The 13,879-nt window shown below is 54.2% G+C and overlaps 1 protein-coding gene across 3 annotated transcripts in view; it reads right to left on the bottom strand.

Annotated features, from left to right (window-relative positions):
• Window positions 1-13,879, bottom strand: part of SPATA21 (spermatogenesis associated 21) — a 31,856-nt gene that overhangs the window by 16,278 nt on the left and 1,699 nt on the right. Inside the window, exons 2-9 of one of the 3 annotated variants that reach the window (XM_049618003.1) lie at window positions 13,470-13,720; window positions 11,699-11,850; window positions 9,279-9,498; window positions 6,648-6,944; window positions 6,204-6,252; window positions 5,107-5,558; window positions 4,600-4,688; window positions 2,078-2,194 (exon numbers count right to left, since the gene is read on the bottom strand). In XM_049618003.1, the coding sequence (XP_049473960.1) occupies window positions 2,176-2,194; window positions 4,600-4,688; window positions 5,107-5,558; window positions 6,204-6,252; window positions 6,648-6,944; window positions 9,279-9,498; window positions 11,699-11,850; window positions 13,470-13,598 (1,407 nt within the window). In that variant the 5' untranslated portion in view covers window positions 13,599-13,720 and the 3' untranslated portion in view covers window positions 2,078-2,175. Of the gene's footprint in view, window positions 1-2,056; window positions 2,195-3,025; window positions 3,503-4,599; window positions 4,689-5,106; window positions 5,559-6,203; window positions 6,253-6,647; window positions 6,945-9,278; window positions 9,499-11,698; window positions 11,851-13,469; window positions 13,721-13,879 lie in introns of those variants that run through there. The other 2 variants (XM_049618002.1, XM_049618001.1) reach the window with 2 other exon arrangements.

Here is a 13,879-nt window from a genome sequence, read left to right as displayed (position 1 = left end):
ACTCAATGGGTCTGATGATAAAACACGTATACGGCACATACCGAACACATATACCACATGTATTCCATGCATGTATCCTTCCACGGGAAAGTGGAAGGCGAAAATTAAAATCTCCTGCGTGGGAAGCTCCCAGAACTTGGGTCCTAGAGATAGCAGCCTGGATTCGCATCCCTAGTCCACCACTTGCTATCTGTGCAGCCTTCGCAAAGTCCCTTAACCCCCCCCCCCCCCCCGCCCCAAGCCTTAGTTTTCTCATCTATAGTCATCCCTGTATCATGGATGATCACGTGAGGCAAAGTGTTTAGAACAGGGCCATGCATCTCTTACGAGCTCTCTAAGTGTCAGTGACTGTTATTATTACCACGTGCCAGCCACTGCATGAAAATTATGTACCCACAAGAGTCCCACCTTGGCCTTCAAGGCCCAGTGACCTGTCTCCGGCCTCACCTGGTGCCAAGCGCCTCCGGCACGAGCCTGTTCTTCCACGGGGTGGGCCACGTTCCCTGTTCTGGGCCTTTGCACATGCTGCTTCCTCTTCCCGAATCCTCTCTACCATCCTCCAACTCTCTCACTTAGTAAACATCCTACGTGTGCTTCTGCCTGACTAAAACCCGACCGCGTCAGCTGCCCCGTTAACCACTCTCGTAAATTTAATGGAGGTTCTGGAAGGCAGGGACGGGGTCTGTGTTGTTCTGCGCTGTATGCCCAGGACTTAAGACAGGTAGGTCTTGGGGGTGCCTGGCTGGCTCAGTTGGAGGAACGTGAGGCTTAGTCTTAAGGTTGTGAGTTCAAGCCCCACGTTGGGTGTAGAGATTACTTAAATGAATAAAACTTAAAAAAAAAAAAAAAAAGACAGGTAGGTCTTAGCAGATGTTCTCTGAACTATTAGACAAATGAGTGAATGGTCTCTAATCCTGAAAACCACCCTCTGGAGGTGCTTAGTACTCTTATCCCCATGTCACAGATAAAGCCTGAGGCACGGAGAGTAGAAAGCAGTTGCCAGAGGGTCACACAGGGGGAGAGCTGGGGTCAATTCCTGGCTTGTGTGTGTGGATTCGCCCTTGCACAGTGATGGAGGAAACACAGGGGGCCAGGTAGTGGCCAGGACCCCAGGACCCTTACAGCATCACTGCTCCCCGTGTCGTGCATCTAGCCAATCAAACCACGTGCGATTCCCCTGACCCCTCCCCCATTCCTCTTCCCTTTGTCTACGTTCTTTCTGCCACGAGGAATGCCCTTCTTCCTTTTCTCCCCACCTAACCCCTGTCTAATCTTTCACAATTTGCCTCAGGCATCACCTCCTCCAGGAAGCCTTCCTCCCTGATCCCTTCCTCCAAGCCACCTTAAGTAGTTCTTCCTTTGATGACTCCTACTTCTGTGTCCCTGTCTAGGTGAGCACCTCAAGGGCAGGTCTCATGGGTCTTACACATCCCTTTATTCTCAGTGCCCGGCACGGGAATGGGCACACAGTGAGCATTTAATAAATATTTGGTGGATGAATAGTACCAGCAGGCTAACGTCTCCTGGACGCGTCCTGTGCACCAGGCCTTGGGCTCAATGCTTTGCCTGGATCGTCTCATTTGCTTTTCAGTAGCCTGGTGAGATGGGTACTGCTATCAGACCCATTTTACAGAAACAGGCGTGGTGAGCTTGTTCAACGTCACACAGCTGGTCAAAGGAGCGACCAAGTCACAGGAGAATGTCCTGTGAAGCACACGTGAGGGCCTAAAAGGGAGGAGTCTGAGGAATCTCCTACGTCCTGGGGTCAGAAGGTAGGTCGCGGTCATCTCTGGGTCCCCAGGGCCTCGCACTGAGTGGGTGCTCAGAGAGCAGTAACTGTGGGGGCCGGGACCAGCTACCTAACTTGTGGGCCCCAGTGCAAAATGAAAACGCAGGGTGGGGCCCCTCACTCAAAAATTACGAAGAGTTTCCAGACCGTGACAGCAGACCATTAAACTGCGAGCAGGGCCCTTTGAGCGTGGGGCCCTGCGTGACCATGAAGGTCCCACGTGGCTGGTCCTGCCTGGGACTGAGAATGACGCCTCCCCCCACTCACCATCGACATCAGCACTCATCAGGGCGTCTTCTACCTGGGCCGGTGTCAGGGAGATGCCCACGAGCAACAGGATGTTCTCCAGGCTCTGGGCGTCCACCTCGCCATGGCCATTGAAGACCTCAAAGTAGCTGCGGAAGGCTGGGGAGGGGGGCGGGGCGCCGCGGGGTCACGTGAGGCAGGGACATTCCTTGTTGCTACCATTCATCCCACCCCCTCCAACCACCCTCCTGCCCCGGCATCCTTTAACACCATGGCTGGGAGGAGGGGCAAAGGTCACTAAAAGGACGGCAGTGGAAGGCGCAGTCCCACTCACGCACTCTCCTCACTCTACTCTCTATTACAAGGTCAGGCCAAGGGTTCAGCTGGTGCACCAAATGCTAACCTCCTTAGCGTTCTTCATCTTGTACCAGGAGGGCACACGCCCTATTGAGGGCACCCCTGCTATGTGCCAGGCACTGCGCTGGGCTCTTTACGGCCGTGTTCTCATATTAAATTCTTATGACAACCTCTAAGAGTCGAATGCGTGTTTCTTTTGTAAAGATAGGGAAACTGAGGCTGAGAGATTAGCCGGGCAAGTCTTTCTGACTCTTTGGCTTTGGTGCTGTGTGGTCAATTATCTGCACGGACGTGGCTTCTAGGATAGCTTGTCTGGACCAGAGCAGAGGGCTGGAAGCACACTGAGAAAATTCCAGAGCAGCACCAACCGATACCAAAGCCACGGCCTGGTCATAACGTGAGAGTGCCTGGCTTCTCAGCCCTCTCGTTACAGCAAAATGCAGGGAGAGTCAACAGACCTAGAGAGACAGCTGGCTTCACCAGTTGACAATAAGCCGCGTTGCCCTCATGGGCTGAATTGCATCCCACCCAGATTCCTCTGTTGCAGCCCTAGTCCCCACTACCTGAGCATGTGACTGCATTAGAGACAGGGCCTTTAAAGAGGTGGTTAAGTTAAATTAAAAAAATTTTTTTTTTACTTTAATGTTTGTTTATTTTTGAGGGAGAGAGAGACAGAGTGTGAACAGGGGAGGGGCAGAGAGAGAGGGAGACACAGAATTAAGAGCAGGCTCCAGGTTCTGAGCTGTCAGCACGGAGCCCGACGCGGGGCTCGAACCCACGAACTGTGAGATCATGACCTGAGCCGAAGTCAGACGCCCAACGACTGAGCCACCGAGGTGCCCCTTGAAACTTTTTGTTTGTTCGTTTCGTTTTAGATAGAGAGCGCGCAAGCAGGGGAGAGGGGTAGAAGGAGAGAGAGAGAGAATATCTTAAGCAGACTCTGAAGTTGTCAGCACAGAGCCCGACGTGGGGCTTGAACTCCCAAGAGTGAGTTCACATGACCTGAGTCAAAGCCAGACGCTTAACCGACTGAGCCGCTCAGGTGCCCCTGGAGGCGGTTAAGTTAAGATGTGACAGTAGCATGGGTCCTGATCCAATCTGACGAGTGTCCTTACAAGGAAAGGAAATGTGGGAAGAGACGTCAGGGATGCATGAGCAGAGGGAGGACCACACGAGGACACGAGGAGAGGCGGCCGCCTGCAAGCCAAGGAGAGAGGCCTCAGGAGACACCAAATCTGCCAACACCTTGATCTTGGACTTCTAACCTTGAGAGCTGTGAGAAAATAAATGCTCAGCCACACAGTTTGGGATACTCTGTTGTGGCGGCCCAAGCAAACTATACAATTGCCGTGGGTGAGTCGCTGTACTTCTCTGAGCCTCGATGTTCCTATCGGTGAGATGGACAGAACAGTGCCTCCTCTGAGAGCAGTTGTGTTAACTCAGTGCCTGGCACATGACAGACTCTGAAGTCTGGCGCATAGAACAGACCCCAGGAAGGGGTCACGGGGAGCCAGAGAGTACTTTCGGGGAAGCTAGAAGGGGCCACGGCCGGCCACGGCTGATGGAGAGGGTCACAGACTTGGGAGAGGAGAGAAGGGCGGGAGGAGGACAGCCGTGTGCCCTCCTGGGGCTGGGGTGGGGTGCGGCGGGGCTGCATTCACCCCTCCTCCTTGCAGGCAAGTGGGGTCTCGGGCCCCAAGAACGATGGAGACAAAGAGTACGGTGCCTCCCCCGGGGGGGGGTGCTCAGAACTTTAAAATTTTTTGGAGGGGGCGGAACGTGGTGGGAAATGGGACTTGTCCAGGGCACATCGTCTTGGTAGATGGTGAGGGAGGGTCTGGGGCAGGCAGGCGGGGCGGGGGGGGGGGGGCCTGGAGCCCTGCCTCCCACCCAGGCTGCCTCCAGAGGACCAGTAGAGTGGGCCGGGGTTGGGGGAGGCAGCAATGCCTCAAAAAGCTAAAGAACTTTGCAGGGCTTGCTCCCCGTACTCGGGGAGGTGGCTCTGAAGCCAGCAGAGGACCCCCGGGGGGAGGCCCAGCATGAGCTCGGACTCCCCCAGCCGGCCGCCACCCTGCACTGAGCCCCTGGCCGAGGAGTCCCCACTGGGCCCATGACACAGGGCTGTGGTGTGTTCGGGGGGGTCCCCACTCCCACCTGGGCCCATAACCCCCAAGAACTGAGCGCTTCCCGGGCAGGCCTGCCCTCACCTTCCTCCTGCTTCGGGGTGAGGGTCTCCTCCGTCCTCTCCTCCCGGGTCTGAGACAGCTTGAGGAGGCCGCGCTCCTCCAGCTCCTGCCTGCAGAGGACGGACCGGGGCAGGGGCACATGTCCAGCCACCCACCCTGGCCCGGAGCCTCCCCCAGGAAGCTAGGGGAGGGTGAGGGGGAAGGGGGGACAGGGGAGGGCACCGGGAAGACGCTTGGGAAGTCAAGAGAGTCTCTCAGAGTGACCCCCGGTGAGGAGGAGGCAGGGGTGAGGGGCCATGAGGGGAAGGGACACACTGTGGGAGGGTTAGGAAGGGAAAAGCTGTCAGAGATGGGGGGAAAAAAGACCTAGGTGTGGGGGAGGGAGGGGACCGGAAGGGAGGAGAAATGGAGAGAGGACACCCGAGCAGGAACAGGTGCAGTGACAGGGACGAGAGTCTGGACGGGAGGTGCCGGGGACACTGGGACACGGGCTGTGACCTTGGGCGCCCTTTGCGGGGTGGCTCCTACCGTGCCTTGGAGCTGCTCAGGCTCCTGTCTCCGCTCGGGTGCAGGAGTTCTGTCCTTCTCCAGCCCGCGTCCAGGGTGGGGGGCGGCAGGGCCACCACGGGCCCTGGGACCGGGGTGCCCCCAGGGGCGGGGATTGACCCGGGGGCTGGCAACCGGGCCCAGGATGGGGCCATCACAGGGGCCGGCGCGAGGGTCTGAGGCAGGATCAGAAGCAGGCTGGGGGCTGAGGTGGGCACAGGGGTCAGGGTCCTGGGGGACTTCCGGTTTGGCAGGGCCCGGGCCTTGGCCGTCGCCCTCCGATGTGTGGCCTCCACCTCTTCCACCTCCAGCAAGCACTTCATGAAGCCTTGCCGAAGGTTCCTGAGGTTCTGGGCCCCTGCGGCCACCGTGGGCGCCTGAGGCTGCCTCTGCACGGGATCCAGGTCCCTCCTCTCTCCAGTGTCCCTCATCCCCTGGGGACAGGACACGAGAAGGGACCCGGGAGGCCTCCCGCCAGCCAGACTGTCCCACCCGAGCTTCTCCTGCCACTCGCGCTCCGGGGCCCGGTCTGCCTCTTTCGTCCGTAACTGCCCGGGACGACGCAGGCGAGGCGCCTAATAAATGCCCACTCATTCGTCCGGCAAATCCAGCCACCTCCTGCGTCTGTCCCTCCCAATACAGGGATGGGCCGTCCCCAGTCCACCTCCAGCCCCCAGGCCATGCCGCACAGACTCCTGCCCGGCCCTTTCTCCCAGATGAGACACAGCGCTTGCCACACACCCTGTCCCTGAGGGTATCGGCTTTGCTTCGTCCGTCATTATCTTCCTAAAAAAAATCTCCCCCCTGACCAACGCCTCCAGCTACCAGCCCAGGGCTCTGCTCCTCTTTCCAAGCTCCAGAGTACAAGGGCATCCTCTGACCCCGCCCCCCTCCCCCACCCCCGCCACCCCCCCGCAAGACGCACACACACGCCTACGTGCAAACACACACACATGCGTGTGCCTCCACGTACACACTCACACTTACGCCTTCCCCAGCTGGACTCCAAATACCACAGCCCCTCCTTCCTCTTCCTGCCCACCTGTGCCCTCCCCACCCCCCACTCTGGGTCTACTTACTGGTGGAGGAACAGGCCCTGGTGTTGGCTGGGTCTCCACCCCCTCGACCCTAAACAAGGGAGAGACCCCGGGATGGCGGAGGGGCTCAGCTCAAGACTTGTCCTTTGCGCCGACCGTCCCTCCGCCCCCGGGACACTCAGGTCCACTGCCCAGCCTGATCCCTGCATCCCTCCGGCCTTCTAATCTCAGAGGGGCCCCTCATTCCCTCACATCCCCATGTGAGGACAAGGCCCTTAAAGCACAGGTTTGCAGCACAAAGAATTCTGGTGTCAGAGCTGTCATACAGACGGGGAAACCGAGGCCCAGAGGGGCGTGACTTGCCCGAGGTCCTGCATCAGGTCAGGAGGAGTCAGGACTAGAATTCACCTCACCGGTAACTTACCAGAAGCATGTCCTTGTCGGGCCAGGGAGTGGGGTAGGGGATGGCATCAGGGGATGGCTTACCCTCCTTTTGGGGGGGTCAGGTCCTGGCGTGGGTGGTGGGAAGGAGTTGGCCGTCTTTTCCTCCAGAGTTGCCGGGGGCATTCGGGGCCCTGCCCCCTGAGAACTGTCCTCATGTCCCCCTGGGCCAGGCTCTGGCAGAGCCCCCTGTGGCCTGATACGTGGGGTGTCCACCTCCTCGGCGGGCTTGTCTCCCAGTTGCTGCCCACGGCTGTCCGAGGTGCAAGAAGCCTTCACCGGCTGTACTCTGTCTTCCCCATTAGCTGCCTGGTGACCTGGGGGAGGCCGCCACTCTGGGTCCTGCCAAGGACAAGGATACCAAAATGAGGAGTCCCATCCTGGCTCCCAGGTGAATTCCACACTCACCTGGAGACCAGTTATCACAGGCTTAGTCTCATCCAGGCACTGCAAGCGTCCTCTTACTGCGTGCTCCTAGCACCCTTAGAAAGCAGCACAGATTCTCGTGTTCAGGGATGAAACGCTGAGGCCCGTAGGAGTCATGGCCCACCCAAAGTCATAGGCGTAGAAGGGGAACTTGGAGGAAATGAGGCAGTTCCCTTTAAATAGGGTTTCCCAAGGAGGGTTCAGAGTACAAGAATCCCTAAAAAAGGAGTTTTACGTCAACTGATACAGGACTTATTATAAAGTGACTTATGATCAAGACAGCGTGACACCGGAATGAGGACAGAGAGATAAATGGAACAAAGAGAGTCCAGAAATAGGCTTCCACATGCATGTTCAACTGCTTTGCAACGAAGGTACAAACCCAGTATGGAAAGGAGTCTTCAGTAAACGGCGCTGGAATGGATGGCCAGACGCAAAAAACTGAATCACTATCTAACACACACGCACGTGCAAGGATTAACTCAAGACGGATCCTAAAATGTAAATGTTAAGCCTGAAATGATAAAATCCTTGAAGAAAACATGGGAGAACTTCTGATGTGACCTTGGGTTAAGCAAAGATGTCTAAGAAACAACACCAAAAAATCAAGCCCGAAAGAAAATATTGATAAATTCGGCCTTATCAGAATTCAGAACTTCTGTTCTTTGAAAGTCACTGGTAAGAGAATGGAAAAGACAAGACACAGACTGGGGGAAAGACATTCGCCAATCACACATCTGATAAAGGACTTGTGTTCAGAATATATAAGAACTCTCCAAACTCAATCGAAGAAAAGAATCTGATTTTTTTTTAAAGGCAGTAGGTGAAAGGACAATGCACAAAATGGAAGGAAAAAAGTGTGTAAATCGTTTGTGTCATAAGAGTTTAGTATCCACCATATATAAAGAACTCCTACAACTCAACAACAAGATGACTAGTCCGATGAAAACAACGGGCGAAGTATTTGAATAGACATTTCTCCAAAGAAGATCTACGGATGGCCTAGAAGCGCATTTACAAATGGTCAGCATCATTAGTCATTAGGAACATGCAAACCCAGGCCACCATGAGAGTCCCCGAGGCACCTATCAGAACACTTAAAATTAAAGACCGGCCCTACCAAGTTTTGGGGAGGATGTGGGGCGGCTGGAATTTCAGTACGTCTGGTGGGGACGTAAAATGGCACCACCACTTTGGAGAAGACTTTGGCAGGTTCTTAATAAGCCCAACATACGCCTACCGTATGATCCATTCTACTCCCAGCGATTTCTTTGCTCAAGAGAAATGAAAGCCTTTGTTCACGCGGACACGAAACGTTCGGAGAAGTTTTATTTGTCATAGTCAAAAAGGGAGAACAAACCCAATGTCCGTCGGTAGGTGAAGGGATGAAGACAGGGAGGTAGGGGTCTACAACGGAATATCGCTCAGTAACGAAAAGAATGAAGTATTCATACTTCAACAGCATGGCTGAACCCCAGCATCATCAGGCCAGGTGAAAGAAGACGGATGAAAAGAATGTATCCGGCACGCTTCCGTTTATGTAAAATTCGAGGAAGTACAAACAAACCCATAGAGACAAAGAAGCAGATCAGTGGTGGCCTGGGGATGGGGTGGCGGAGGGGCAGAAAGGACTACAGAGGGCCTGGGGAAATTTTAGCTGGGGGGGGGGGGGGGGGTGACAGATAAGGTTTGTTTTCTCGATTGTGGTGCTGGCTTCATGTGTACCAAAACATCAAGTTGTACAGTTGGAGTATGTGCGAGCGGGTGTGCATTATACCTCACTGAAGCTTTAAGGAAATAATCTTAAAATGAAAGTAAGTGAAAAGGTATTTTGTAGTCAAATGAGTTCGAAAAAGGCACCACGCTCTAGCCCATCTCCTGCGAGGTCCCACAAAAGCTCGGCCGCTAAGAAGCAGCTTCTAGGATATCCTAGCGTGAAGAAAACTTTGTCTGAGCTTTTTAAATCCAACATGTGCCCGTTCTTATCGTACACGTAACCCCCAAGTCCTCCCTGCCTCCATCACCCCCTGACATACTGTGGGGCCACTCCGGAAACAGGTTGTAAAGGCTTGCCGTGGGCGATCAAGAATATCCAGAATATCCCAGTGACCCACACAGACTGGGCACTCGACATCGCCAGGGCACAGAGAGGAGCAGACACGAAATGGGGGGGGGGGCCCGGGAGGCTCCTTGGTCTCCCCCAGAGAGCAGCCATTCTGTGCCCTCCTGTCACATCTCCGTGGACATTACCTGGTGGCTCTCGGGGGCCTGACCCTCCACCATCCCTGGGTTCTGATGTCTCCCCTGTTGGTCCTTGGTCTCCTTCCCTGAGCCCTGTTGCTGCTGCCCTTCCTGTGCCGCGGGGACCCTGGAAGGCAGCACCCCCAGCTCACTTCCTGGCTTGGCCTGATCACGGCCTCCTTGCCGCAATCTGGGCCCTTGCTGGGGTGCCGGGGTTGACGGCTTCTTCCTGGGGAGATCAACAAAGCGACACCTCAGCTCCTGGATTGGGCCATCGTTTTATATTCTTAGACTCCTTTGTATTTCCCAGAGCGCCCGTGCAGGACTAGGCACACCATAGGTGCATACTTAATGCTGGAGAGAATGAATGGAGGACTGACATGAATTCCCCAAATCCCAGATACTATGATCTCAATGTTTCGGGGCGTTAGGATTTTATTGTTGTTGTTGTTCAGAATAAAAAGAAACATCAGGGGTGCCTGGCTGGCTCAGCCGGTGGAGCATGTGACTCTTGATCTCAGGGTTGTGAGTTCGAGCCCCACCTTGGGTGTAGCGGTTACTTAAAAAAATCAAAGAATCTTAAAAAAAAAAAAAGAAAGAAAAGAAAAAAAGAAAAATCAGAGAGAAGAGAGATTGAGGGGCTTGAAGGCTTGAGCCTAGGCTCATAAAGCTGAAGGAGACAGCTCAGGGTTTCAGTCTGTGCTGGTCTGATGTCACTTTCATGTTCTGGAGTATTTCCCCAGGCTTCTTCCTATGGATGTAACATGTGTATTTCTCATGGGGATTTAGTTCATTACCATCTTCAAACAATTGCCTAATTTTACACAGTTACGATTATGTCGTGTGTACAGTTTTGCCATCTTTTTTCAACGATCGTTTTAACCTAATTTTTTTCCGTGCCAAAACATCTCTCATACACATGCTTTTTAAGTGGAAGTAGAAAATTCCATGTTCGATAAATAAGCATATTCGACTTTACCATTCCTCTGTAGTGGGTATTTAGGGCATACTGGCATTTCCAGCATTTTTAGCATTTAAAATGACGTGGCAGAGGAAAAAAACTTGCGTAAAACTTTGCCCGCGTCGCCATTATTTCCTCCGGGTGTATTTCTAGACATGGAGGAAGGTAAAGGTATTTTTAAGGCCGTTGAAACAAATGGCCAAGTTGTTGAACAGATGTGTTGAAATGGTTTCTATTTCTACCGGTTCCCATCTGGGCGGAGGGGGGCTCCGACCTACCTCTGCTTCATTTCCCTAACTTTCCATGTAGAAGAGATTATTCAGAGGCTTTTGGTTATAAGCAAATTAAAACGATATGCTGACTCGTCTGAACTATTCCTGTTTCTCAAATCTTTCCCTTTTTGCTTCTGTCTGTTCTCTTTCACTTTCCTCTTTTGAAAAAGATTACACTCTGGGGCTCCTGACTGGCTCAGTTGGTGGAGCATGGGACTCTTGATCTCAGGGTTCTGAGTTTGAGCCCCACGTTGGGTGTAGAGATGACTTAAAAATAAAATCTTTAAAATATAAGCGTCTCATACTCTGGTTTCTTTTCAGATCGTATAAATCTTTTGCCTTTTAAAATATGAGTCTTGGGGCACCTGGGTGGCTCAGTCGGTTGAGCGACGGACTTCGGCTCAGGTCATGATCTCACGGTCTGTGAGTTCGAGCCCGGCTCCAGGCTCTGTGCAGCCTGGAGCCTGCTTCAGATTCTGTGTCTCCCTCTCTCTCTGACCGCCCCTCCCCCCCCACTCATGCTCTGTCTCTCTCTGTCTCAAAAATAAATAAACATTAGGGGCGCCTGGGTGGCGCAGTCGGTTGAGCGTCCGACTTCAGCCAGGTCACGATCTTGCGGTCCGTGAGTTCGAGCCCCGCGTCGGGCTCTGGGCTGATGGCTCGGAGCCTGGAGCCTGTTTCCGATTCTGTGTCTCCCTCTCTCTCTGCCCCTCCCCCGTTCATGCTCTGTCTCTCTCTGTCCCAAAAAAATAAATAAAAATAAATAAATAAATAAACATTAAAAAAATTTTTTTTAATATGAGTCTTACTGTAGACAAGGTAAAAATACAATATTTAGAAAATAGTAACAAGAATGCCATGTAAATGTGTGTTTCTGAGTCTCGGCCTCTCTTTTGTTCAGTCTTCCATTAATTCGGTGAACACATGTTTATTGAACATCTACTAAGTGCCAGGCACAGTCCCAGGCATGAGGGGTTTGAAACAGAGCAGGACACATAAAAGAAGCTTGTCCAGTGGGTCTAGAAGCCAGTGCAGATGGAAGGTTCGGGAGCGATGATGTAGCGGGATTTGTGCCCCCCGTGAGAGAGAAGATTAAGGGCGTATTTGCCTTAGGCTGGGAGTCCTGCCTCGTCCCTGTCCCCCAGGTGGCTCACAGAGTTCTCTCCCGGACCTTCTTTAAGAAGTCCCCAGCTCACCCTGGTTCTGCCGGCTGCCTCTGCTCCTGGGTCCTGAGCTCCCGAGGCCCTTCCTCTGAGGCTGCGCTGGGTTCTGGTCCTTTCTCTGGCCCCCCTGGAGCTGATGAGGGCTGCTTCCCACTGCCCATCCCTGCAGCATCTGGAAACGCAACCTGGAACAGAGATGCCCATGCGCTAGCCCAAGGGTTGGCCACAAGTACCCATTCTGGAGGGCTCCTCCCTCTCCTTGGACATCGTCCAGGCCTCAGGGACAGGGACATCCTGTGCCTGACTGTGGAAGGCAGGCGGAAGGCGCTGCAGAGAGGCAAGGAGGAGGAGGAGGAGGAGGAGGAGGAGGAGGAGCAGGAGAAGGGAGAGGTGTGGGAGAGGGAGAGAGAGAGGGGGAAGGGGAGGGGGAGGAGACAGGGAGCTGGAGAGAGTGGCTAGGGGTAAGACCTGGCCCAAGCCAGCAGCGCTAAGGGCTCTAGCAGAAACCTACAGTCCGGGGTAGCACCTGAGCCAAGGGAACCCCCTGAGGACAGCCTGACGGAGCCCCCTGGGGGACATCACGACCCTCAGAAGATCCAAGAGAGGCTTCCACAATTTCTGCTACTTCAGAGGTCAGGCCCTGGAGCTGGATCTCGATGCCCATCTTGGTCTATCAGTCCCTAACTGAGCCAGTGACTGGAGCCAGCTCCGGCCCTCACCTGAGGCAGCAAACTCCAGACGACCTGCCTCAATCACTTGAGGACAGTTGTTCTAATGCCAGGTCGAGCCAACACTGAGGACACCTACGCTCGGGGAGGCAGGGTCTGTGCCCCAGGCAGTGGGGCTCAAAGGGGTGCCATGGCCCGCCCAAGGTCATATGGCTGGTTACGTAACCGGACTGAAACCCATGACTTTGTTTGTTGAAAAAAAAAATGAGGGGTAGAGGTGAAGGAAGCCCTGAACGCTTGCCCCAGCCTCCTTCTAAGACCGGCCCCCCTACCTTCAGGCGCTCTCCCTGCCCCCGAGGGAAGCCATGATTTATAACAGAAGCTACAGGGAGAGGGTAACACTTTACCCAAGGGAATGTTGACTTTTTTTTTTTTTTTTATGGTGACATTTTTGGCTCTGGGGAAACCAGATGGGAAGGAGGGCTTTGCTTTCCCTGTGCTCTTCAGTTCATGCCCCTTGGCACCTAAAAGAATGGCTGGAAAGAGGCTGAGGGGTATGATGGAGGCTTAGGATGCAGGCTGAGGGCTGGGGAGGGTCGTGCTGGAAGCCTTGAGCAACTGTCAGGGGAGTGGAGGGTCTAAAGGGGGATGGGGGCACACAAAGTAAGTAGGAATTCTGGTTTTGCTCAGCCAGCCTCTATCCTGGTAAGAGAAGCCAGTGGAGTCAAGTGAGTACCACCTCTGGCTCCGTTATACCAAGAGATCCAGGCCACTCTGCTCTGCCACGGTGACTAATTCAGGGATGAGCATGTGACCACGATCTGGGCCAGTCGCAGTGATACCAGAAACTTCCTTCAACTATTGCAGAGAGGCTCTCTTCCTGTTGGGGACGCTATGCCAGAGGACGTAAGATGAGAAGATTTTAACCCGAAGTGGCCAGGGCAATCCTTGCCACCTTTCAGGAAGGGCCTGCCTGGGAGCGTCACACTGGAAGGCAGAGCCAACGGACATTCAGGTAGCACCTTGATCCAGCCATACCTGAAGCACACCCGTAGATTTGTCATCTACCCAAGCTGACGTAGGGAAAGGTGCCGGCTGGGAATAGCAGGGTCAGAACATGAGGTGCAGGGCCCTACCTGGCTGATTTCTGATACGGTAGGCTCAACACCAGGCCTCTTGCTGGTGGTGCTCATGCCAGGACTTGGCTGGGCTCCTGGAGCCTTGATCCTTCCCTCCGTGTGCATCTGGGCGTTTCCGTTGTCCATTGTGCCACAGCCAGTGAGGGTGCCAAGTGAGGGGCATCAGTTGCTGTGGTCCCACAGGAGAAATCCAATCAAAGTTCCACCAAGGTCATTACCTAAGCACTCTTCCGCAGCCCACCTGGAACCTGTGATACAGAGAGCCTGGCTCAAGGGAATAGTCAGGGCCCGGCCCACACCGGAGAGGGACGCAGCGGAAACAGAGAGCTAGCCACACATTCACCCTGATTCTCACAGTAACTCCGAGGAGCAAAGTCACTGGCCCAGGGTCCAATGCCAACTAGGCC

Source organism: Panthera uncia (genome assembly GCF_023721935.1).
Source record: "Panthera uncia isolate 11264 chromosome C1 unlocalized genomic scaffold, Puncia_PCG_1.0 HiC_scaffold_4, whole genome shotgun sequence".
In the NCBI taxonomy this organism is placed as follows: Eukaryota; Metazoa; Chordata; class Mammalia; order Carnivora; family Felidae; genus Panthera; species Panthera uncia.
This window is presented reverse-complemented; position numbering and strand designations above follow the sequence as displayed.